The 24,388-nt window shown below is 42.2% G+C and overlaps 1 protein-coding gene and 1 non-coding gene across 2 annotated transcripts; one reads left to right on the top strand and one right to left on the bottom strand.

The window, feature by feature from the left end:
• Positions 1-2,862: 2,862 nt before the first annotated feature.
• Positions 2,863-2,968, bottom strand: LOC122039274. Its single transcript, XR_006128131.1, has one exon. It is a non-coding gene; the product is annotated as a small nucleolar RNA R71 (small nucleolar RNA).
• A 14,260-nt stretch (positions 2,969-17,228) lies between these two features.
• Positions 17,229-21,989, top strand: LOC122011202 (probable tyrosine-protein phosphatase DSP2). The gene is made up of 5 exons (XM_042567611.1): positions 17,229-17,559; positions 17,678-17,771; positions 21,407-21,458; positions 21,532-21,575; positions 21,654-21,989. The coding sequence occupies exons 1-5, from the start codon at positions 17,324-17,326 to the stop codon at positions 21,885-21,887; spliced, it is 660 nt and encodes a 219-aa protein (XP_042423545.1). The 5' UTR covers positions 17,229-17,323; the 3' UTR covers positions 21,888-21,989.
• Positions 21,990-24,388: the final 2,399 nt, after the last annotated feature.

Consider the following 24,388-nt stretch of genomic DNA (forward strand, 5'->3'; position numbering starts at 1 on the left):
TAGTCGCTGCTCGACTTTTAACATGGCTGGTCGACACAAGAGTCTAGGACATTTGGGATTTTTATTCATTCTCTTCCTACATCCACAAGACATACATTTATACAAGTACATTTGGATTTATTCACGCACCTCTCACCCGACCCTATAGGATTGGAGATGGTTCGCACTCCAAGGTCGTTCGAGCTGTCTCCTATCTTCGTCCTACAGGTAGTAGGCTCCTGAGTGGACTTCTGCACGATCTTATAAGGTCCCACCCACGGGGCTTCGAGCTTGGTGATGTCGCCAACTAGTTTTATTCTTTTCCACACCAGATCGCCGACCTAGAAGGACCTCAGGATCACCCTCCGGTTGTAGTTTTGCTTCATTCGCTGCCTATACGTCGTGAGCCGGACGACAGCCATATCTCGAGCTTCATCCACCAAATTGAGCCCCATGAGTCTCGGCTCGGCGTTCCCCTCGTCGTAGAGTTGCGCCCGGTTAGATTCTCCTCCAACTTTCACAGGGACCACCGCTTCGCCACCGTACACCAACTAGAATGGTGTGATGCTGGTTGCCTCTTTTGGTGTTGTGCGAAGAGCCCACGAGATACTGGGGAGTTCATTGATTAAGTTGCCTCCTGCGTGGTCGAGCCAAGCCCGTAAATCTTTGAGGATTTCCCAATTGGTAACTTCCACCTAGTCGTTGCTCTGGTGGTAAGATACTGAGGTGAAGGCTTGCTGAATGTTATAGCTTTCGCACCACTCCCTGAACTTCCGTCCTGCAAACTGCCTCTTGTTGTCTGAGATGAGCCGGCGAGGGATGTTGAATCGACACAAGATATTCTTTCAGATGATGTGCGCAAATATTATGATCATTTACGCATGTTTTAGCGCACATTCACGGACTTTATGCTTATATTCGTTGCATGATTGCCTCTTTTGTCTTATATTCATTATATATGTTCTTTTGTTTGGATATCTGCTTTTTGTTAACAGGGACGACTTTTGGAGCAAAAATGACGATTATCTATGCACTGAAACAAGCCGAAGAACACGGCCATGCACGGTCGTGTGACTACACAGGAGGGAGTAGTGCACGGCCGTGCAACCATGGCAGAGGCAGAGCAGAACACGGCCGTGCATCATTGCACGGCCGTGCCACCCCCAGGCCGAGATGAAGGAATGCCCGGTCGTGCACACGGTCGTGCATCCTTACACGGTCGTGCAGCCCCGCCAGAGGGAGAGAAGAACAAGGTCATGCCATCTTGGCACGGCCGTGTCGCCGCGGCCAACCCTAGTGTATATAAAGGGTTTTAACCCTTCTACAAGGGGAGGCAAGTCGTCAGGGGAGGATTCATCTTGGAGTCATTCTACGTTGTCTTAGAGCCCCTTCCCACGATCTTCCACCACTACATCAACTCCAGAAGCAGAGAATCGGATTCGGAGGCCACTCGTCGTCATCGGAATAAGCATACTCTCTCCTCCTCTCTCTATCTAAAGATTGTATGTCAATTTACATTATGTCTTCGAGCATTTCTCTGATACTTATGGAGTAGATCCGCTGTTCTAGGAGTAGGGAGTAGTTGAGGGTTGGTTTGATGTAAAACTCGCAGTTTGTCTATCCACGTTGGATGATCTTTCATGTCTTGTTTCAACTGCTTATCGCTTGATTGTGTAGAACTTGTCGACCCGGCATAGGAATTGTTTCTAGATTGTACACCCGAGGGGCCCTAGTGACAGGGGTAACCTGTTCACGGACATTTAGGGCACTTCCCTAAAAGGAGAGGCAAATTCTCCTCAAGGAAATGAGAGACTGCACCCATCTCTTAACCGCTATTCTTAACCTACCAATTAGAGTCGTTTCCTTTAGATTCGTTGAGGCGCCCTAGTGACAGGGGTAAACCGTAACAGACTTTCTTAGGAATCTTACTCCTCTTGGTGTCTAAGTGTAGCCGCTTTAGTTTCCAGCAACTGCATGGTAAAGGACAACGAGGATAGGATAAATCGTGACACATCAATACCACCACAACGAAACCGACCTCCTAGAATATCTCGTAACCAAGTGAATACTTTGACTTTCCAGTTTTCGATTCTTTTCCCCAACCTCTCTCTTTAGATTACTCGAAGTCATTGGTAACTTAGCTAACCCTAAGTGAACAACTGCTAGTGCTTGTAACCAGTCCCCGTGAGATCGATATTTTTATTACTGACGACGAATCCGTGCACTTGCGAAATCGTAACAAGTTTTTGACGTCGTTGTCGGGGACTGCGTCTATAACATTAGCATATTCATATTGGATTAGACTAGGTTTTATTTTCTTTATTTACTACATTTTTATTCTTTCCCCTATCATTCTTTATTTCGTATTGCCATATTCTATATCTTGCTTTTGCATGCATAGAGCTAATCTTTTAGGACAACTGCTACCATTTGACCCAGAGATTGGCAGGACCTTTCTGAGGAGAAGGAATTTACAAAAAGCTTTCCAAACAACAAAAGAATCCTCAGGAATGGCCGATAAACCGCTGAAAAATTATGCGGCACCATGTGCATGAGGAGTCCGATCCAGTATCACCTGATCAACCATCGATGCTAACAACTTTGAGATCAAGCCCGCAGTAATTCACATGGTTCAGAAAAAGCAATTCGAAGGAGGGCCACACGAGGACCTGAATCATCATCTAAAGCTGTTTTATGAAATCTGTGGCACGATGAAGGTGAATGAGGTTCCTCCAGAATCAGTGAGATTGCTTCTTTTCGGATTTTCTCTGAAAGACAGGGCCAAGCAGTAGTTGAATTCTCTACCAGCAGATAGCATATCGTCTTGGGAGCAATGTGAGCAGAAATTCTTAGACAAGTTCTACCCTCCAAGCAAGACTGCCCACATGAGAAACCTGATCGCCAGCTTCAAGCAGATAGACTCAGAATCCCTATTTGAACCCTGGGACCGATTCAAGAGCATGCTGAGACAGTGTCCCCATCATGACCTTGAGAAGTGGTTGGTTTTACACACCTTCTAGAATGGAATAAATTATCATACGAAGGTATCATTGGACTCTGCGGCAGAAGGGGTGTTGATGAACAAGATCCTTGATGAAGCAGAAGAAATAATAGAGAATGTGGCACAGAACCACCATCAGTGGGCATCTGAAAGATCAGGTGGTGCGTTCTCAGGACATCAGACGAAGGCATCATGGAAATTCGAGGTGGATGTATTTACGCTCATGTCTGCAAAACTGGACGCCCTGTCTAAGAAATTTGAAGCAATGGGGAGCAACACAGCTAATTCCATAGTCTGTGTTTGCGACATTTGCGGGAGCACAGACCACGCTCAAGACACTTGCCCCCTTGGGTCAATGCAAGCACAGATAAACCAACTTGAGCAGTGCGATGCAATAACTGGCTACAATCAGAGGCAAAATAATCCGTACTCCAATACCTACAACCCTGGATGGAGGAATCATCCCAATTTCTCGTACAAGAATAATCAGGATCAAGGACCAACACATCATAATTATCAACCTGGGCAACAACCACCTTCACAACTGTCCAAGATTAAAAAGACGCTTGAGGAAGCCCTCTCAGAGCAAAAGGAGATGAAAAGTGAGATCAAACAACTGACCCAGAGGCTAGAAAACACTGAGAAGCATCAAAAGATGCAAGACAGCCAAATAGCCCAGATAGCTCAGTCCATCTCAAGAACACAGGGTACATTTCCCGGTAAACCATATTTAAATCCGATAGAACATTGCAATCGCATTGAGCTGAGGAGCGGACGCACCGTGGGTGGTCCCCAAATCATTACTCAGAAGGAGCTCGAACCGGAGAAGGAGCCCTCTCCTCTAATGCCCAGTCAGACTCCAAATAGGGATGGAGAGGAGGCTACTAAAAAGGTTGAAGAAACTCTTCAGTCTTCCCCACAGAATCTGAAGATCCCTTTTCCTCAGAAGCTTATAGCATCCCAGAGAGACGAAGAGTTCAACCGTTTCCTAAAGAAGATCAAAGAAATCTGCATAAAAGTACCACTAATAGATGCGCTGCACCAAATGCCGAAGTTCGTCAAATTTTTAAAGGGAATTTTATCTAACAGAAGATAGAAGGGTGACTTCGAGACTGTAGCACTAACAGAGAATTGCAGCACCCTCCTTATGGCGAATCCTCCCCCTAAACTTCAAGATTCAGGAAGTTTCTCCATATCGTGCAAAATTGGTTCTAAACTCATACCGAGAGCTTTCTGTGACTTGGGAGCCAGTGTCAGCCTACTCCCGTACTCCTTATGCAAGAAGTTGGGATTCCAGAACATTAAATTGACCACGATGACACTGCAACTAGCTGACCATTCATGCAGATACCCAATGGGAATAGTGGAAGATGTGTCAGTTGAAGTGGGTAGATGTATAGTTCCTACAGATTTCATTGTCTTGGATATGAAGGAAGATCCCAAGATACCGATCATCCTTGGAAGACCATTCCTTGCCACGGCTGGAGCCATCATCGATGTGAAAAGCCATAAGCTATCCTTGGAGATCGGCAAGGAAAAAATTGAATTTGACCTGTCCAATTCTTCCATCTGCAACCCCTCCTCTCAGGAAAATTCTCGCAAAATCAGCACACACAGGGAAGGAGAGTGCAGTTTCCATGAGAGTTCTCCTCCAGCAAGCAGCAAGAAATACATATGTCCTGCACGAGCAAAACTGAAGGGGCAGGCTGAAGCATCGAGCCCAGAAGGAGAGTCGTTCTCCCACGAGCTCAGCTCACACTGACTGAAAATGGGGTCGAGCTAAAGACCTAAAACAAGCGCTTCTTGGGAGGCAACCCAAGGATTTTTTATTTTTGTTTGTCGTTCTGTTACGTGTTTTGTTTCTTTGATAAGTTTGATCTAGTGCTTTGCTTTTGATTGTCCATTTTCAGTATGTGCATTGTCCTCCACGAACTAGCCGTGAGTAGTTCATGGGCGAGGGGGCATCGGAGGAACCGAAACCAAGAAGGACGAGTCATACCAAGCTACAAGCCACGGGTCGTGCAAGCTTGCACGACCGTGTGGCTAGTGCAGAGAAGAGAAAAGGAGAGGTCGTGCCATTCGGAACGGCCGTGCAAGCCTGGTCGAGGGGAGAAAAGGAGAGGTTGTGCCATTTGGCACGGCCGTGCAGCACGTGACCCACCCAGGCCGTGTCTATAAGACACAGTCGTGCGATGCCACCTGTTCTCTCTAAGAAACCCTAGCTTCTACTTTCTTCTCTCCCAAAACACTTCTCATCCCCATTACAGCTCATCTAACCCTAATTTCTCCCTCTAGAGTTCATCTTTCCTTAGATCTATATCTAGATCTAACTCATTCCCAAGCCACAACTTTGTAAAGAGAAGCTAACCCCCTATTCCTCCTCTCCCTTCGCTCTTGTCCTCAAGGACTCACCCCCACGAAATTCTAAGCTAACCATGTCACAGATCTTGAAGAGACTCAGTCGAAGAAATGGTGGATCTGGAGAGGGAGATTCACCGGGAGGTGACAAAGGCAAGGGGAAGGCTTCATCATCAAAAGGCAAAGGAAAGAGGGTGGCAGGCGACAAAGGTTACGAAAATGAGTTTAATATTATTTTTAGAAATCATGATAAAAAAGCTAGATATGATAACTTTGTCGCTAGAAAAATTGTTTGCACTAAGTATATGGATCCTGTCACTATAGAGGTGCTAGGAATTAAGGATGATATTGATTGGATGATTAGCTCCTTAGATTGGAACGACATTATGTACTGTCGTGCACCAACTTACCCTCGTCTAGTCCTTGAGTTCTTAAGTTTGATTGATGTTAAATATTCATCTGAGGAGGACTACATAGGGATAATAACTTTTAGGATTATGAACAAAGAAGTTCGGTGGACTTTTAATGATTTCAATGATTATTTTGGTTTACCTAGTGGTGGTCCCCAAGGATTTGATGGTGGGATTAGATGGAATGAATTTTGGAGGTCGATAACCGGATCAAATGGCCCTTATGAACCCTCTAGAGCCAAGGCATCCCACATGCAAAACCCGACCTTTAGATACATGCACCGAGTGATGAGCAAAACGATCTTCGGTCGAGGAGATAGTGACGGGGTGGTAAAATAGAACTCTATAATCTTTGGGCAATGTTGAAGAAAGTTGATTTTGATTTCGGTTTCCATTTCTTGCAAACTCTGGTAAGGGTAGCTAAGGCATCTTCAGGAACAATAGTGTTTGGTGGATTGCTCACTCTAATAGCATTCAATTTAGGTTGTGAGCTTGATGGATTAGAGGTTATTCATGGCAATGACAAGATCGACATCGATTCTTGTCTTGCGATGAAAATGATTTGTCGGGATGAGAATGAGTTTGCCTTTCCTAGAAATGTTGGTTTTCCATTACCCCTTCCTTGTCCCGAGTGCACTTCAGTTCACAACCCCGCGAATTGGGTGGTTAGTAATCAAACCCCTGAGATTTTTCTCCCTTCTGCAGAGACCGAGTACCACCAAGAACCTTCGCCATCAGGTGTCCCGCAACCTTTCGGACATCCAAATCTCCCTAGGCACTCTTTTGCTTACGGTTTGGGACCCTCTAGTTTCGATTTTTCTGACTTCCGCACCTCTTTAGAATCCCTTCATGAGAAGCATAATATCCAACGACAATTGTTGGAGGGTCGCTTCAAGCTATCTGACGACCAGTTTAAGGAGGTGCGAGACCATTTTTAGTTCACTAGAGACTTTCACAGTCAGGTGACGGGGTTTGTTCAGGATTATGAGGTTGACCAGGAAAGAATGAGGAACTTTATGGATGATATGGATATCACTCGACAACAAGCAGGCGCTTTGTATTAATATCATCAGCACATAGGTCATCTCCCTAGTTTTCCTAGATTTCCCCTGGGCCCACACCAGGGACCTCCTTATCCTCCACCCCCTCCACCATATTGATTTCATCGGGGCGATAAAAGATTTAAGCATGGGGGGTGTTGTTGCACAACTTGAGAGTTGAGTTTTCATTTTTAGTTTCAGTTTTTTCTTTTTGCATAGTTTATTTAGCTTACTCTGTTTTACTTAGTCATATTCTGTTCATTCACATTTTATTTGCACTTTCTTCTTTTAAGACATATTTGAGAACATCAAACCTGTTACTTTTTCTCGACTTGTCCGATAGTAAAATTGCTAGTATTTTCTTAGTTCATGGGTTATCTGATAGTGTTAGTATATTTGGTGTATCTCCTCTCTCTATTTTTAGTAGCATGAAATAAGCTAAGTATTGTACGGAGTCCGGTACAAGTTTTTAGCCTAACCTTAAGGACCTTATTTTTCACTACACTTAAGTGCTTAATCTTGGAAAGTAGAAATATTTCTAAAATAGTTATGATTCATCCAAATTGTTTAGTACTTTTGTTCCCATGGTGATTCCTTAATTACATTTTGGTTACTGGACAACCTCGGATCATGGAAGCTCATTTGGAAAAATCTAAATCCCAACATATATATCATGCATGTGTGTTTCAAATATATATATATATATATATATATATATATATATATATATATATATATATATATATATAAGGGATAAAAAACAGTTGTCGTGAGTGGAAACTAACGATTCACCCATTTGAGATCGAGTTAGGTTACTGGGGAAATGAATGTTATATTTCGCTTGATTCCGAGTAATATCCTTTGAGACCTTGTGTGATTTAAGGAAAACGAACTAAGTGTGTGGCAGGTAAGTGCCTATCACCGGGAACATTAGGAACTTAATTGTATGACGACTTAACTAGGACAGAGAATTGAGACTTGAAGAGTTTGAGTTACTTACTGCACTGAGTACAAAGGACTTATTCTTAGGTCATACTTAGGGTACTCCACAGTCATGCTTATCAATGAAACTAGTTGATAGAGTCAGGCGAATGCACTAAGGGTGCGTTCGGTTCGGGGTTATTCTTGATAACCTTGGTTATTCATCCAAGGTTATCAACAAAAACCTTGTTTGGTTTAGGTATTCGATGATTCACAAGTAATGTTCCATGTCCGACACGTCAGCAAAAGGGTCATGCAGCCCGGAATCGGAAAATCTCATAAAACTAAGGTTTTTGTTGATTCCGGGGTTAACGAATTTTTTTACCAAAAATACCCTCCGATAAGAAAAAACATGAAAAAAAGAGAAAAAATGTAAAAAAATATTTTAAAATGTAAAAAGATAAAAAAATGTTTTAAAAAATTTTAAATTTTTTTTTAAATAAATAATTTTAAAAAAATTTTAAAAAAAATAAAAATAAAAATAAAAAATTTAAAAATAAAAAATAAAAATTTTAAAAATGTTAAAAAAATTTTAAAAAAATTCTAAAAAAAATTATAAAAATTTAAAAATTTATTTTTTAAAAAAAAAATTATAAAAATTTAATTTTTTTAAAAAATTTTAAAAATAAAAATAAAATAAGTAAATAAAAATTAAAATTTAAAAAATGTAAAAAAATATAAATATAAATAATATAAAAATATAAAAACATTAAAAAATAAAAAAACACATAAAAAAGTAAAAAAATATACAGGAAAAAGAAAAGTAAAAAAACATTAAAAAATAAATAAATAAATAATAATAATAATAATAATAATAATATGTATAGTTGGTTTTGTAACTAAGGGTAATACGGTAAAATATTAAACTAAGGTATTTATTAAAACCTTCAAATAAACAAGTTTTTGTTGCATTACCTAAGTTGAACCAAACAACATTTGGTTATGTTTTATTCCCTATAACCTTGGTTATGTGATTACCTGGTAATCACATAACCAAGGTTATAAATGATGACTTGAACCAAACGCACCCTAAGGATTATGAAACACTGCAGGAGTTTATGAATGTAGTTTGTAGCGTTTTGCTTGAGGGCAAGCAAAGGTTCAAGTCTGGAGGTGTGATGTGCGCAAATATTATGATCATTTACGCATGTTTTAGCGCACATTCACAGACTTTATGCTTATATATTCGTTGCATGATTGCTTCTTTTGTCTTGTATTCATTATATATATTCTTTTGTTCGAATATCTGCTCTTTGTTTGGTTTTGTGTTGACAGAGACGACTTTCGAAGCAAAAATGATGATTATCTACGTACCGAAACAAGCCAAAGAACACGGCCATGCACGACCGTGTGACTACACAGGAGGGAACAGCGCACGGCCGTGCACCCTTGCACGGTCGTGCAGCCATGGCAGAGGCAGAGCAGCACACGGTCGTGCATCATTGCACGACCGTGCCACCCCTAGGCAGAGATGAAGGAATGTCCGGCTGTGCCTCAGGGAACAGGAGCCAGAGACCACATGACCGTGCATCCTTGCACGGTCGTGCAGCCCCACCAAAGTGAGAGAAGAACAAGGTCGTGCCATCTTGGCACGGCTATGTCGTCGCGGCCAACCCTAGTGTATATAAAGGGTTTTTAACCCTCTACGAGGGGAGGTGAGCCGTCAGGGGAGGATTCATCTTGGAGCCATTCTACGTTGTCTTAGAGCCCCTTCCCATGATCTTCCACCATCACATCAACTCCAGAAGCATAGAATCGGATTCGAAGGCCACTCGTCGTCATCAGAATAAGCATACTCTCTCCTCCTTGATCTATCTAAAGATTGTATGTCAATTTACATTATGTCTTTGAGCGTTTCTCTGATACTTATGAAGTAGATCCTCTGTTCTAGGAGTAGGGAGTAGTTGAGGGTTGGTTTGATGTAAAACTCGCAGTTTTTCTATCCACGTTGGATGATCTTTCATGTCTTGTTTCAACTGCTTATCGCTTGATTGTGTAAAACTTGTTGACCCCTCATAAGAATTATTTCTAGATTGTACACCCGAGGGGCCCTAGTGACAGGGGTAACCCATTCATGGAAATTTAGGGCACTTCCCTGAAAGGAGAGGCAAATTCTCCTCAAGGAAACAAGAGACCACACTCATCTCTTAACCGCTATTCTTAACCTACCAATTAGCGTCGTTTCCTTTAGATTCGCTGAGGTGCCTTAGTGACAAGGGTAAACCGTAACAGGCTTTTTTAGGAATCTTATTCCTATTGGTGTCTAAGTGTAGCCGCTTTAGTTTCCAGCAACCGCATGGTAAAGGACAACGAGGATAGGATAAATTGCGACACATCAATACCACCACAACAAAACTGACCTCCTAGAATACCTCGTAACCAAGTGAATACTTTGACTTTCCAGTTTTCGATTCTTTTTCCCAACCTCTCTCTTTAGATTACTCAAAGTCATTGGTAACTTAGCTAACCCTAAGTGAACATCTGCTAGTGCTTGTAACCAGTCCCTGTGGGATTGATATTTTTATTACTGACGACGAATCCGTGCACTTGCGGAATCGTAACACCAGATAAACTTGATGATCATCTGTTCGGTTATCTTTGCTAGCAGCTCAGCTTCCACCCATTTTGAAAAATAATCCACCATGACAAGTAAGAATCTTCACTGACTGGTCATCATTGGAAATGGTCCAATGATGTACATGCCTCAATGGTCGAACGGGCAAGACACCATGGATGCCTTCATCTCCTCGGTCGGACGGTGTGGGATATTGTGATATTTTAGGCACGACAAACAGGTGGCTACTATCCGAGCGGCATCATTTTGAAGCGTGGGTCATAAATATCCAGCGATGAGGATCTTTCTGGCCAACGATCGGCCATCCGAATGACTACCGCAGGAGCCTTAGTGCACTTCCTGAAGGATGTATTCTATGTCCTCCGGTCCAACACACTTGAGCAGGGTCTAGAGAAGACTCTTTTATATAGCTGATCCCCGATCAGGGTGAACCGTCCGCCCCTCTTTTCAATAAGCGGGCTTCCTCCTAATCGGCAGGTGTGATGCCCGATCGGAGGAACTCTATCAGTGTTGTCCTCCAGTGGCTTGGGAAAATTATTCCTTCCATTCTATCAATGTGCGCCACCAATAAGACTTGCTCGATCGGCTGCTCTATCACGATCGATGACAATGAACTGGTTAACCTAGTCAATTCATCCGTAGCCTGATTTTTTTACTGGGGAATCTTTTGGATCACCACCTATTGAAAATCGACTTTTAACCTCTCAAAATCTTCTACATATAACTTGAGTCGAGAGCTACTTATTTCGAACGTCCCTAATAGTTGTTGAGCGGCCAACTGAGAGTCTGAGTGGATGAGGACTTTTGTAGCTTCGATATGTCAAACTACCTGTAAGTCAGCTATCAAAACTTCATATTCAGCTTCATTATTCGTCGATCAATAATCCAGCCGAACGGACAACTGCATCCTATTCTCCCACAGCAAAATTAGAAGAATGTCGATCCCGTTGTCTTGCCGATTGGATAAGTTGTCCACATATATCTTCCACGTTGCGTCTGGCTCGATGTTCTGGACCTCTATAACGAAATCAGCTAAGGTCTGGGTCTTGATCGCCGTTTGGAGTTGATACCGTATGTCAAATTTGCTAAGCTTGGTTGTTCATTTGATTAACCGTCCAGATGCTTCTAGGTGGAGAAGGACCCTTCCCAAGGCGTTGTTGGTCATCACAATGATGGGATGCGAAAGAAAGTAAGGACGGAGTCTCCAAGTGGCGAGCACTAGCGTGTATGCCAACTTTTCAAGATAGGTGTAGTGGGACTCTGCATCTTTTAATATATGACTTAGAAAAGTCATAGGTTGTTGCTCATCGTTGTTCTTCCTTACCAATGCCAAGCCAACCACATACTCGGTGGACGATAAGTAGATCAAAGCAGCTTGCTAGCGCTCAGCTTGGCTAGTTCAGGCAAGGAGTTAAGGTACTCGAGACTAGCACGACATTGGCCAGCCAGCTCGGCAATTAGACTTTACGGATGTGGTCGGCCTCTAGTAATTTTCCTATCTCCGCCTAGATGATCTGGTTTTACTTCGTGTTGAAATCCCTCTTCTTCTGCTTGATAGGTCGAGTGTCCGGTCGAAAATGAAGCTCGTGTTAAGCCACACTTGACGAGATGCCTGGGAGCTCATGCGTCAACCAGGCAAACACATCATGGTTTCGCCTAAGGCAGGCGACCAACTTTGCCTTCTTCTCGCTTTCCAGGTCGGCGGCGATAAACATAGTTGCCTCCGACCGACTGGAGTGGATCTGGACCTCCTCATTCTCCTCATAGACCAACGTGGGGGGGGGGGGGGCTCCTCTATGATGGCGTTCACCTCCAAGCGGGGTTCTTCCCTATGACCCTTACTTCGGACTTGACCATCTTGACGTAGCATCGTCGAACGGCCAACTAGTCACCTTTGACTTCGCCCACCTCGTTGTCCACCAGGAACATAATCTTCTGGCAGAAGGTGGACACCACTACTCGGAACTCGTTGAGGGTCGGTCGGCCTAATATGACGTTGTAGGCGGATAACACATCCACCACAATAAAGTTTGTGGTCCTTGTCCTCTTCAGCGGCTCCTCTCTGAGCGAAATGGCCAGTCATGCTTGGTCGATCGACAACACTTCATTACTTGTGAATCCATAGAGCGGGGTAGTCATTGGCTACAACTCACTCCAATCGATTTGTAGCTGGTCGAATGCCTTCTTGAATATAATATTCACCGAATTTCCTGTATCAACAAAGATTCGGTGAATAGTATAATTAGTGATTACCGTTCGGATGTTCAGGGCATCATCGTGAGGGATCTCCACTCCCTCTTGTTGATGTAATATCCCCTGGGTCAAGGTTAACCTGATTGACTAAGCTTGAGTTGGCTCAAGTTTGAGTCTTGAGTTTCGATGTTTGACAATATATGGAGATTGCATGAGCAATCGTCCAATTGAGGAGATTGTTGATACAATTTTCCTCTGGTCTAGGACTGATCAATTAGATGTGAAGAAGAGTCAAGTAGGCCAATGATTTGACTGGATACTTGACTAGGAAAGTCTTAACTAGAGGTTAGGCAGGTGAAAGACCAGTGAGTGAAGATAGGCAGTCGAGAAACCCTAGTGAGTGAAGCCAGGTGAAAGATCTAGTGAGTGAAGCTAGGTAGGTGAAAGTCCCGGTGAGTGAAGTCGGATAGTGGAAAAAATTCTAGTGAGTGAAGCTAGGTGAAAGTCCAGTGAGTGAAGCCAGGAAGTGGAAAAGTCCTGGTGAGTAAAACCAGGCAGATGGAAGTCCTGGTGAGTGAAGCCAAGCAAATGAAAAATCCTAGTGAGTGAAGCTAGACAGATATAAAGACCTGGTGAGTGAAGTCAAACACGTGAAAATCTAGGTGGGTCAAGGTTGACCAGACACCTGGTGTTGGGAAGTCCAAGTAGGTTAAAGGAGTGACTGAATACTTGGCACAAAGAAATCCAGATGGGTCAAGGGTGATTGGACATCTGGTGGAAGAAAGTCCAAATGAGTCATGGAGGACCGGACACTTGGCATAAGACAGTAAGTCCAAGTGGGTAAAGGTTGACCGGACACTTGGCACGAGGAGCAAAATCCAAGTGGGTCAAAAGATTGACCTGATACTTGGTGAAGAAGTCCCAGCAGGTCAAGATTGACCGAATGCTTGGCATGAAGAAGTCCCAACAAGTCACGGTTGACTGGATGTTGGGTTTGGGAACCTTGGACTTAAGTTAAGCAAGGCAAAGGAAAGTCAATCAATCAGCCGATCGATTGAACTGTGATTCAATCGATTAGCTGATCGATTGAAGGTGGGTTGCGATTGAAGGCTGGCCCAATCGATCGATTGGGAAGCAAAATCGCGAGCACATAATGCTACCCAATCGATCAGCCGATCGATTGGGCACCGCCAATCGATCGGTCAATCGATTGGGCACCGCCAATCGATCGGTCAATCGATTGGGGCTGGTTTTCTCGCGCGATCGCAAGAAAGCCTGAATCGATCGGTCGATTGATTCAAGCCTCCCCAATCGATTGGTCAATTGATTGGGATGTGATCGTTGCGAAGGAAGAATCGATTTTAAAGTCATCTTCCTCGCAGCGACTCGGCATCTCTCCATGCTCTCTTCTCTCACGATTCTCACAGGTTCTCACCGGTTCTTGGAGCTTCTTGGAGCAAAGTGTTGCTGCACTTCCAAGGTCAAGAGGCGTTCCACACAAGAAGAAGAAGCTAGCTAGGGTTTCATTTATGTAAAATCTTGTAAGATTTTCTTTCTATTTGCTTCTTCTTTTCTTCTTGTTGTATTGAGAGATTGTATAAGGCTTCTCCACCTTCGGTAGTTACCGAGAAGGAGTGTTTTTCTTAGTGGACAGTGCGTCGTGTGTGAATCCTTAAATTAGTCACCTCTTCTTGAAGTGGATACCAAGTATATCTACGTGTTACCGTTGTGAGTTTTGTTTCGAGTTCTTTCCACTGCATATCAACAACACCGAAGAAAGAAAACAAAGCGCGACGAGCTATTCACGCCCCCCCCCTTCTAGCTACAAATCGGCTCTAACACCTCTAAGTTCCGGGGGACGAAGCTGATCTCAGGTCTTTCGGCCTTCTCCTTATTGCACCCAACAGCGTGGATCTCCAGTCACCGAATGCGTGATTTCCTCGCTCGGTTGGAATCATCGTCGGTCGGCCCATCGACGATCATTCTAATTTTTCCTCGAGCGGCGTTGCTTCTGTTCTCCTCCTCTCGAGCTGAGTCTCTGTTCTGCTTGGCAAAAGGTCCGACGAGACTTGTGGTGTTCCTCCGCTGGGGATGATGATGAAGGCGCTCAGACACCCCTCTCTCTTCCTCCCTTCGACTGGTTGACCGGCTCTGTGATGTCGATCGGGTGATGGTGATCGATGATGATATCCTCGAGGAGCCGATTTGCTTACAATCAGAGTCAGATCATAGCAGTCGCACGTGTTGTGCGTCGCCGACTGATGGAAAGAGCAAAATAGTGGCATCCATGCCTTGCCTTTTGCAGCCTTTGGATGACTGGCTGCCACGTGTTGCACGACATGTGTCCTGGGCTCGTGGTGTGGTTGTGCTCCCCCTGATCTAGGTCCCTTGGGTGGTTGATGGCTACTCGATGGTCGCCGCTTAGGCGCTGCGTGGGCTCGGCAGGCGCGTCATTTCTTCTGGTCGCTTGGGATTCTTCCATGTTTATATATTTCGTGGCCCTCTTGAGTAGATGGTCGAAGTCCCTTAGCCTCTTTCAGATGAGTGATCAGAAGAATTCCCCTTCGATGAGACCCTAAGAAAAGACATTCACCAATACCTCTGAGGAGACCAATAAAATATTCATGGCCACCTGGTTAAAGCATTGTATGTAGTCCCTCAATACTTTTCTGGGTCCTTGCTTCAATGAGAATAAATTAACGCTTATCTTCTAGTGACGGCGACTACTGGCTAAGTGATGTAGGAACGCCGCTCGAAAGCCTTTGAAACTTTGATTGATCCGCTCGACAATCGCTTGAACCATCGTTGCGCGGGTCCGGAGAGGGTGGTGAGGAAGACCCGACAGTTCACCCCGTCGGTGTACTAATGAAGTGCGCCCGCGTTGTCAAACATGGTCAAGTAATCGTCTAGATCGGTAGTTCCGTTATATTCTTCGATCGCTAATGGGTTGTAGTACCTGGGCAAAGGGTCATCTAAAATCCCCTGCACGAATTGTTGATTTATCTGCTCGGGCGAATCATCATCCCTTGGTGTCTTCCCTTTTCACGCGTGTCGGACGGGTGTGTCATTCGAGGAAGACCCCCGGTCCTTGTCCGCTTGACCCCGTTCCTATGATGGAGTCCGGAACAGCGCTTGATGAAAGGGGATCAGCGCATTGGGTGCCTCCCCATATGTGCCGGTCGGCTTCTTGTTTTGTCCCCGAACGGATGTCTGCTCTGCTCAGTTTCCGTATCATGCTTGATGCTCTGCCGCTGATGCCTCGGGCTCATGCGTTTGGCTCTCGACCACCGCTTGTTGTTATTGTTGCTCAACTATCCTTGTTGTTCAGGCTTGTATAAGCATATCGAGCTCCTCCTTTGTCAGCGTCACCATGGTGAGTCGTCCAGTGTCTTCCATCTTCTCATTTCGGATGCAGGCTATGTTCCCACATATGGCGCCAAAATGATCTTGTCTGAAAACGGGAAGGTGGTTAGCTGGGGATGAGGCTACTGCGCTGACTGGCTGTAGACCACGCTTCGCTTAGCAAAATAAGCAACATCGGTGTCGAGCTAGGGAAGGGGTCCCCGACGTTAACCCTCCGACGCTCAAGTTAGTCACTGAAACTGTAGAAGAAAGTGAAGCAACAGTAACACTAGCGCAAACAGTGAATAACACGTACCTCCGCTGGTACTTGGACCCCCCTTTAGATAGAGTCTTGGTGGACGACGTACACGCTCCTCGAGCCGTGGACACATTCTCCAATATATCTTATGAAAGGATCTGTCAGGAAAATGCCTCTGACACCATATCCTAATAGGGCATGCATATCCCTGACAAGACAGTAGAAGCTTCCGTCGTACGATCCGCCTGTTGACCATGCCTCGTGTCAACGACACTATCTCCTAAAAGTATATCGAGAGATATAAAAATGGTCCCACTGCTCGACCGACCGAGGTAGCCGCTCGGTCGAGACACCTTCGCTCTGTCGGCCTCAGCTGCTCTTCCTTGCGGTGACTAGCGTAGTTGCTTGTCCCTCCCGATCGGATAAGCTCTACGATCTCCTCATCATCTTGTCGTTCCGCACTGAGCATCTGACTGTCTTACCGTATTATCCCGAGTTGGACGGGTGGTCAGCTCAGACAAGTCTCTTTCTGATCGGACATTGATTTCCCGGACCGGCCTTATTAAGGTCCTCCGCTCGCCCATTGTAGGCGAGCCTTTTGACACCCTTTCATTAACCACCTTGACTTGTACCTCCACATTGACAATTGACTCGTGTTAGGCGGATCCCTCTTTATCACCGCAATATAAATAAAATTTTAATTTTATTAATAAAAATATAATAATTAGATTAATATATATTAACTATTAGCTTCAACGGATATTAGAAGAGATCGGTCGATGGATAGTGGTTTCGAGTCCGCATGAGAGTCTTGGTGAGGACGCTCCTTTTCGTTTTCAATTCAGTCGCTTGAATCCTTTTCGATTCGCACCGCAGAGTTCCTATAAAAACAAAAGGGGCAAGAATCCAAATTTTTTATATTAAAAAGGAAGCGGATTTAAATGGAACACGCGTAACCAAAACAAATTAAAAGTCTTAAAATAAATCTCACAAAAATGAAAGAAATCGCTGAAAAAAAAAAGAAAAAGAAAAGTAAACTTTCTTGCCGAAACCGTTCCCGTCGTGCTATTTATATGCGTATTTCCTCCGATCATTTGTTTTCTTTTCTATTCTTTTTTCGTAAAAAGCGTTCAAGATTCTAGAACCGAGAATCCGAAAGAATATTCCATCATTTCCCTCTTTAATATGGGCGAGCGGCAGGAGGTCGAGACGGCGGAGCGGCTGACGGAGATGTTGGCGATGAAGGCCGAGCCGATCTGCGACATGTTGGTCCTTGAGCCCTGCCCCAAGGGGGAGCTGGCAGTCGACCCCTTCGTGCCGCCGCTCAACTTCGCCATGGTCGACCACGGCATCTACCGCTCTGGCTTCCCAAGCCCAGACAACTTCCGGTTCTTGAAGACGCTCAAGCTTCGCTCCATCTTGTGCGTGATCCTTTTTCAAGTTCCCTGTTGTTATTGATTTTCCTCCATTTTGTTAGAGTGCAGTGAGGGTAGAGCTGAGGGTTTCGGTTGATGGATAACGGATTGCAGTTGTTTGTAGGTGCCTTTGTCAGGACCCCTACCCGGACATAAACATAGAGTTCCTTCAAGAGAACAGGATTACTCTCGTTAAGATTGGGATCGATGGGTCTAAGGTACAAGTTTCCCCCTTCTAGGATTTGCCTGATTTACATTGTTTCTTGTGAAAAAAATGCTATTTTTTCTCTATATTCTCTATCATCCTGGGAAATATATCGCACTATTTCTGCGTTTTCTTTTGTCTATTTGGTGTTGATGGTTGCATCCTCAAGTTAACACCATGCCCTTGTTAGTTTACTATTTTTAAAATCTTGAATTGGGATGACAGTTTTTAATGCCTGTCGAGATTGACGATTCCAAACCCCCGCTGATCTCCAATTGGTCCTTTTAATCAACCAACTTTCAAAATGATTGTTCTGTTTGCATACTATTTGAATCTTCCTCCTAGTGGTAATGTTAATATGTTACTTTAGGTTTCTCTGTAAGTTCAATAAATGGTGATATTTTGTGGATCTGCAGAGCTGTTTTCCTTGTTTGTTGCTAGAGATTGTAGATTTAAAACTCTTACGTCCTCTTGTTGAAACCTGATGTTTAACTACTTCCTTGTGAGTTTATTTCTGTTCATATCTTTCTTCAGAATGCCAATTTTACATGTTTATCTATTTCCTTGACTATTTGTAACCCCATTGTGTCACGTGCTTATCAGTGTAATTATCTTTGATAGTCTAATGCTTTTTCTTATCTTAACCATGAACAGCAAGATTTTTTGTCTCCCAAAAAATCTTTGATGTTACAAATCTCGTAGGCTGCTTGACTTTTGAATTTTATAAAAACTTAAAAGTATCACATTCCATCTCGTTGTGTACACCCTACTTTAGTTATATAACCCAATATCCCAATTAGATGGTACGCCAAAGGTTCTTGATACTACTTGCAAAAAATGGTATCATTGCGAATAATATAATTTTGCCAAATTTTGAAATATGGAGAACTAGTGTTTTTTTCAAATAAACTACAAAGAAATGAGAACAATAGTGCTATCAATTGAATGACTCCTACTTCGACTTGAATATATTTCTTCTGGTGTGTGTGTGTGTGTGTGAAAAAACTGGAAGACCTATAGTTGGACAATGAATCATGGTTAAATAAGTATGATCAATTAATACGAAGAAAAAACTATTAAATTGGCATATGCAATCCTAAAAATACCTTTTCTTTTCTGGTTAATGAGTTATCAATATTATCACAATTCCCACATTTCGACCAATGCCATTCGCACATATCACTAATCAGTGTGATTGTAGCGCACAAATAATTCATTTACCAAGTTTACCTTCAACATGTCCCTCGTTAATTGTCTTGTATTTATTATCCTAAATGAGTTGTTTTTGTAATTTCCAATATGCCACATTATAGGCATAAAAACCTGCTACTCTTTCCACGATCAAAAAAACCTCCCTACAAACCTCAAACTTCATTATTAATTAATTACTGGATCCACTTTCATTGTTAATTTCGAGACAAAAAACCAAGTTTGAGTTGCTCTTGAACTAAAAACCCCAAACCTCGTACCCACAATGGTTCGAGCTTTTCTGTTCAGCTTTTTGGTTTGACAAACCTCTCCAAAAAACCTTACATTGGAGATACTCTTTTGATAGTTCCAGGTTTCGGACAATGAATGTTATGTCACATATCAATACTAGTGTTGTTGACAAATAATCCATTTACCAAGATCATGTCAGCCTAATCCTCATTAATTTTTAGCGCTATCCCTGAAATTTCAATATGCAGTTTTTTTTATGTATTATCACTGCCTTTTGTTTCTCTCCTATTGCTGTGCAATGTCTTTACCATGATGTGCTACTGGCGTGCTATTGTTGACATGGCACATGCTAGAAATCAATACAGTCAAAGGCTCAAAGCTTAGGGCATCTTCAATCGTAAAGCTCTAAATGAGCTTTTTTTATGATTTCAATATGACATGTCAATATTGTAAAACTTCATGGAAACATCCCCAATGGTTAAAGCTCTAAGTGAGTTTTTTATGATATAATTCATAGTATGTAGTTGTATGGCTCCATGCATATACATCAATTTCAATACAAAAAGAGCAGGTTTGAATTTTCACTACTGCTCTTGAACTATAAACCTCAAATCTCAGGGCATCCGCAATCGTAAATCTCTTAAAGAGATTTATGCTCTACCACATCATTGTCACATCAAAAGTTAAAAACCTTACTTCTTTGAAAAATCACTCTCTATTATCATAAAACCTCTCTCTTTTAAAAACTCCATTTTTCTTTAAATTCTCTCTTTATCCTCTCTTCACTATTTTTTTTATAAACCTGGTCCTAAGGTTTTGATATAGGTTTATAAAAAAAACTATAAACCCCACCTATGTAATGGGGGAGGGATTTATATTGAGAGATTTATAGCATAAATTGCATATTATAAATCTCTCACTGCAGATGCCCTCATATCTACAATGGTTTAAGCTTTTTTATTCAGCTTTTTTGATTTTAAAACCCTCTCACAAAGCTTGCATTGGAGATGCTCTTGTCAAAGGTTTGTAAAATTTAAAAACCTCAATAAAAAAGCTTTTATGATTGTGTATGTGAGGTTTGGGGTTTTTAATTCAAGAGCAAGTTTGAAAATTCAAACCTGCTTTTTCTCATGAAGGTGGAGCCAATAATTAATGTACATGATTGACCCTTTTTAAATAATTTAAAAATTAATTATTTGATGAGCTAATTATAATGTTTCAGTTTATAAATAATTAGTAATAATTAAAAAAAATCTTTTAAAATAAATATATTTGAGATAAGTTAAAAAAATATACAAATGATTATAATTAAATTAAATTTATAAAATAATTAAATATTAAATAAAATGATAAAGTATATTAAATGAAAAATTATAAATTAATTAATTTATTAATTGTTAATTATAAATAAATTAAATTAAAGATTATAATTAATTAAAATATCAAATGAAAACTATATAAAGATATTAAATGAAAAAATTACATGCAGGTTTTTTTTTTTAATTGTGGAGAGAATAGTAGATTTGTATTGAAATTGATGTAATATGTATGGAGCCATGCAACTACATGTGGAGAGAATTATAAAAAAAACTCACTCAAAGCTTTAACGATTGGGAATGTTTCAATGAGTTTTTATAATATTGATGTGACATGTTAGAATTCTAAAAAAAGTTCATTCAAAGTTTTAACGATTAGAGATGCCCTATGGTCTCCTAGTATCTGGGGTTGGCAGCTTTGAACCTTTATCTAATTAAAGCTGTTATGACTTGAGAGCATATTAGCGTTTCATGAACTAGATAAGATTCAATGTGCTTTAGGTCTGTCAGGCTAAAATCAACTCATGGTTTACACGATAAATCAGGATTTCTGCCCGAACGGGCTAACTACCGCTATTCCCTTTGGAATAATACTTCATGGCACCTTACCGTTGCGGTGTAGACTGGGTGCCCTATGGATATAGGATCGGCAAGTTTCTGGTCATAATTAATTTCAGTAACAATGTGTTTTAGCTTTTAGTTTGTGTTTTTCTCTCGAATGTTATTTAATTCTAATTTTGGTAAACATTCCCAAATGCGGCTTCAAATCTTCAACAAGTTTTTATAAGTTCAATGGAACTATGACTCTCACGTCTACTCTTATCTTAAGCTCATCTCTGTAGTTCTATACTTCACCTAAAGGTACTTCTGATCACAACAATTTCCTCTGCAGGAAGCCACTATTCCAGAAAATAGGATTCGGGAGGCCCTTAAAGTTGTTCTTGGTACAAAACCTTTGCAGACCAAGTTTCCTTAAATTGTTTCAGTTTCAATTAAATGTTCGTGCCAACTCTGCAGATGTCCTCAATCACCCACTCCTTATTCATTGCAAACGTGGCAAGGTAAGCTCTTGCACATTTCCCTCTCTACGATCACTTTGATCCATGCAAAACTTGGCTCCACATCGAATTCTTGTGCAGCATCGAACAGGATGCGTTGTGGGATGCCTAAGAAAACTGCAACGCTGGTGCATTGCCTCAGCTATCGATGAATACAATTGTTACGCTGCTGCGAAAGCTAGAGTTTCTGATCAAAAGTTCATCGCAGAATTTGATGAAACAAGCATGGACCAGTTCCAGTTGCACGCCAAGAAGACCAGCTTTTCTACTCCCGATGAGGCCCTGCATCATCCTGAAATTAACAGGGAGCAATAGCCCTTTCATGATAGTAAAGACTTGGAGGATTCTTTTTCCCTGACAGGATAATTTTTGGCTGAGAGATATAGATTCAGTTGTGGCCCCAATCGTATGTTCTTTTTTTCCCGGTTCTAACAAAAACCATCGTGTTCGATTGCACCCAGTTCTAATAATCAACCAACTAGGGCTACCATACGACCATAATCCAAACCTCCTTTCCAAGGTTTAAACCCTTTCAAAGTTTATTTTAGTGGGTGCTAATCAACCTACTGGCGCTACCATACGACCATAATCCAAACCTCATTTCTAACGTTTAAACCATTTCAAAGTTTTTTTAAAGTTGATACTGTGCATTCAATTTTTCGAACCGATTAATCTTACCGATTAATTTTGGGATGATCAATCTGGTCTTCTAAAAAATTTTCACCGGTTAGCAAGGTAAATCGAAAAGCGCTCAAGAAGGTCATCCAAACGGTCAACATTCTTAGGTTCACTTTTCACTGGAGGAAAATACTTGTAACGCATACCTGTAATGCACTGTAGTTGAGATTCAAACTTTAGATCCCTTTGTTATATGATGGAAGTGTTGGTACCCTAAGACAGTTTTTGATATGATCAAACAAGTTAAGTTAGGTCCTATTGTGTTCAACCCTGTGTCTAAGTGTACAGGAACTTAGGAGCACAGGAAGTCGAGCGAAAGACGCAGCTAGCGAGAAGGACGACACGGGAGAGAGCTGACAGGCTCGGTGCGTCTAAGGGACTAGGTGATGGGGAAGAGTACACCGACGGACGAGAAGGGAGCGTGTGGTGTTTTCGAGTGACGAGAAGCTGGAGCGGAAGATTGCTCGAGAAGCAAAAGACGCAGTTGTCCGAGAGACGAAAAGCTGTGGAAGAGTACACTGACAAACGAGAAGGAAACAAGCAGCGATTCCGAGGGACGAGAAGCCGAAGCGAAAGTTTGCTCGAGAATACCGGAAGTTGAGTTCGGGTGAGCCCTATTCCGGATGGTCGAAATCACCCAAATGACCTGAGTCAGAACGGAAGACCCGGACCGATGCGAGCGGAACCAGAGCAGGAAATCGGGACCAACAATCAGCAAAAGCTGATTTTCCCGGGGCACCCGGACTAGACCGGGGTGCCCAGACCTAGTTGGGGCGTCCAGACAAGTCCGGGGCACCCAGAACCCAATTCTTAGCCAATTCGACGTGGCGTTTGAATATTACGTCAGGGATAAAGTTTTATCCACTGCTCCCAGAAGCTAACAAGAACAAGAATTATAAAGTAACAACACTTGTGCTTGAGTTTGTCTGAGTTTAGCTTTCTGATTCTGTGTGTTCATTGCTGTAAGAGGCTTCTCTGTCCAAAGTAGATTTTTAGTGCGTTTTTTCATCTGTCTTGGATTAACAATCTTCCCGATTGTAACCAAGTAAATCTGTTGAGCCTCGTCTTTTTAGTTTATTATTAATTCTATGTTTATGCAAGTGTTTTAATTAAGTTATAAGTTTAATAAAAGTCTTTTTGTTTTGTCTTTGTGCAGGGGTTATTCACCCCCCCCCCCTCCTTAGCCAGCCGCCAAGGGTCCTAACAAGTGGTATCAGAACCAGAACGTTTCAGGAGGACTAACCGTCGAACAAAGCACACGAGATGACTGGACCAAGCATCTACCCACCAAAGTCGAGAGGGAGTTCGCAAGCTGGAAAAAGCGAATAGAGGTATTTTTTAAACCCGATTTTGAATTGCTTTTAATAATGAAGTTCGATTTTGTAGCACCCGAAGGTAAGGAAGAATACCAGTGAATGAAGGAGCATGTCGACTTCGTGGCAAACAACAAAGTAGAGTTCCATCTTCTGAGTGTCCTACCACCACAAGAAGTTAACCAGATCAGCACCTACAACTCAGCAAAGAAGCTTTGGGAGAAGTTCCTTGAGCTACACGAAGGGACGTCTGAAGCCAAGCTTACGAGACGGGATCTGCTAAGGAACCAGCTGAGTAACATAAAATTGGAAGCAGAAGAAACCGTTACACATCTTCACTCGAGAATAAAGGAACTAATCACTGGACTAACGAATCTCGGAGAAAAGGTAAGCAACTGAGATTCACTAAGGTACGCGCTTAATGCATTTCCTAGAACTACCGAGTGGGCATCATTAGTAGATGCTTACTATATATCTAAAGATTTAGAATATGTCACCTTAGAAGAAATATTTTCAACATTTGAAATCCATAAAATGAGATGTGCAGATTCGAAGAAGGAGCCGAAGCATACTATTGCCCTCAAGGTGAAGATAGATGAACTAGATTCGGAATCCTCTCTCAACGACGATGACGAAACGACAATGATGATAAAGAGATTTAAAAAATTATTTAAATATAGAAAAACTAACCATCTGCAGGGTAGAAAGAAAAGAAAAAACAAATGTGACCACTACAATGAAGAAGGACGCTGATGTGGATATGGGTTAGGGGTGGAAATGTAATTAAAAGGAGATAGAGGGGCAATTTTGTCTTTGGTTGTATAT

This window comes from Zingiber officinale, chromosome 1A, assembly GCF_018446385.1.
Source record: "Zingiber officinale cultivar Zhangliang chromosome 1A, Zo_v1.1, whole genome shotgun sequence".
Taxonomy (NCBI): Eukaryota; Viridiplantae; Streptophyta; class Magnoliopsida; order Zingiberales; family Zingiberaceae; genus Zingiber; species Zingiber officinale.

Excerpts from the sequence above, each read along its gene's own strand:
- LOC122011202 (XM_042567611.1), top strand. The coding sequence starts at position 17,324 with ATGGGCGAGCGGCAGGAGGTCGAGACGGCGGAGCGGCTGACGGAGATG. Across the intron at positions 17,560-17,677 it reads CTCAAGCTTCGCTCCATCTT|GTGCCTTTGTCAGGACCCCT; the intron begins GTGCGTGATCCT and ends AGTTGTTTGTAG. Across the intron at positions 21,576-21,653 it reads TTCATTGCAAACGTGGCAAG|CATCGAACAGGATGCGTTGT; the intron begins GTAAGCTCTTGC and ends ATTCTTGTGCAG.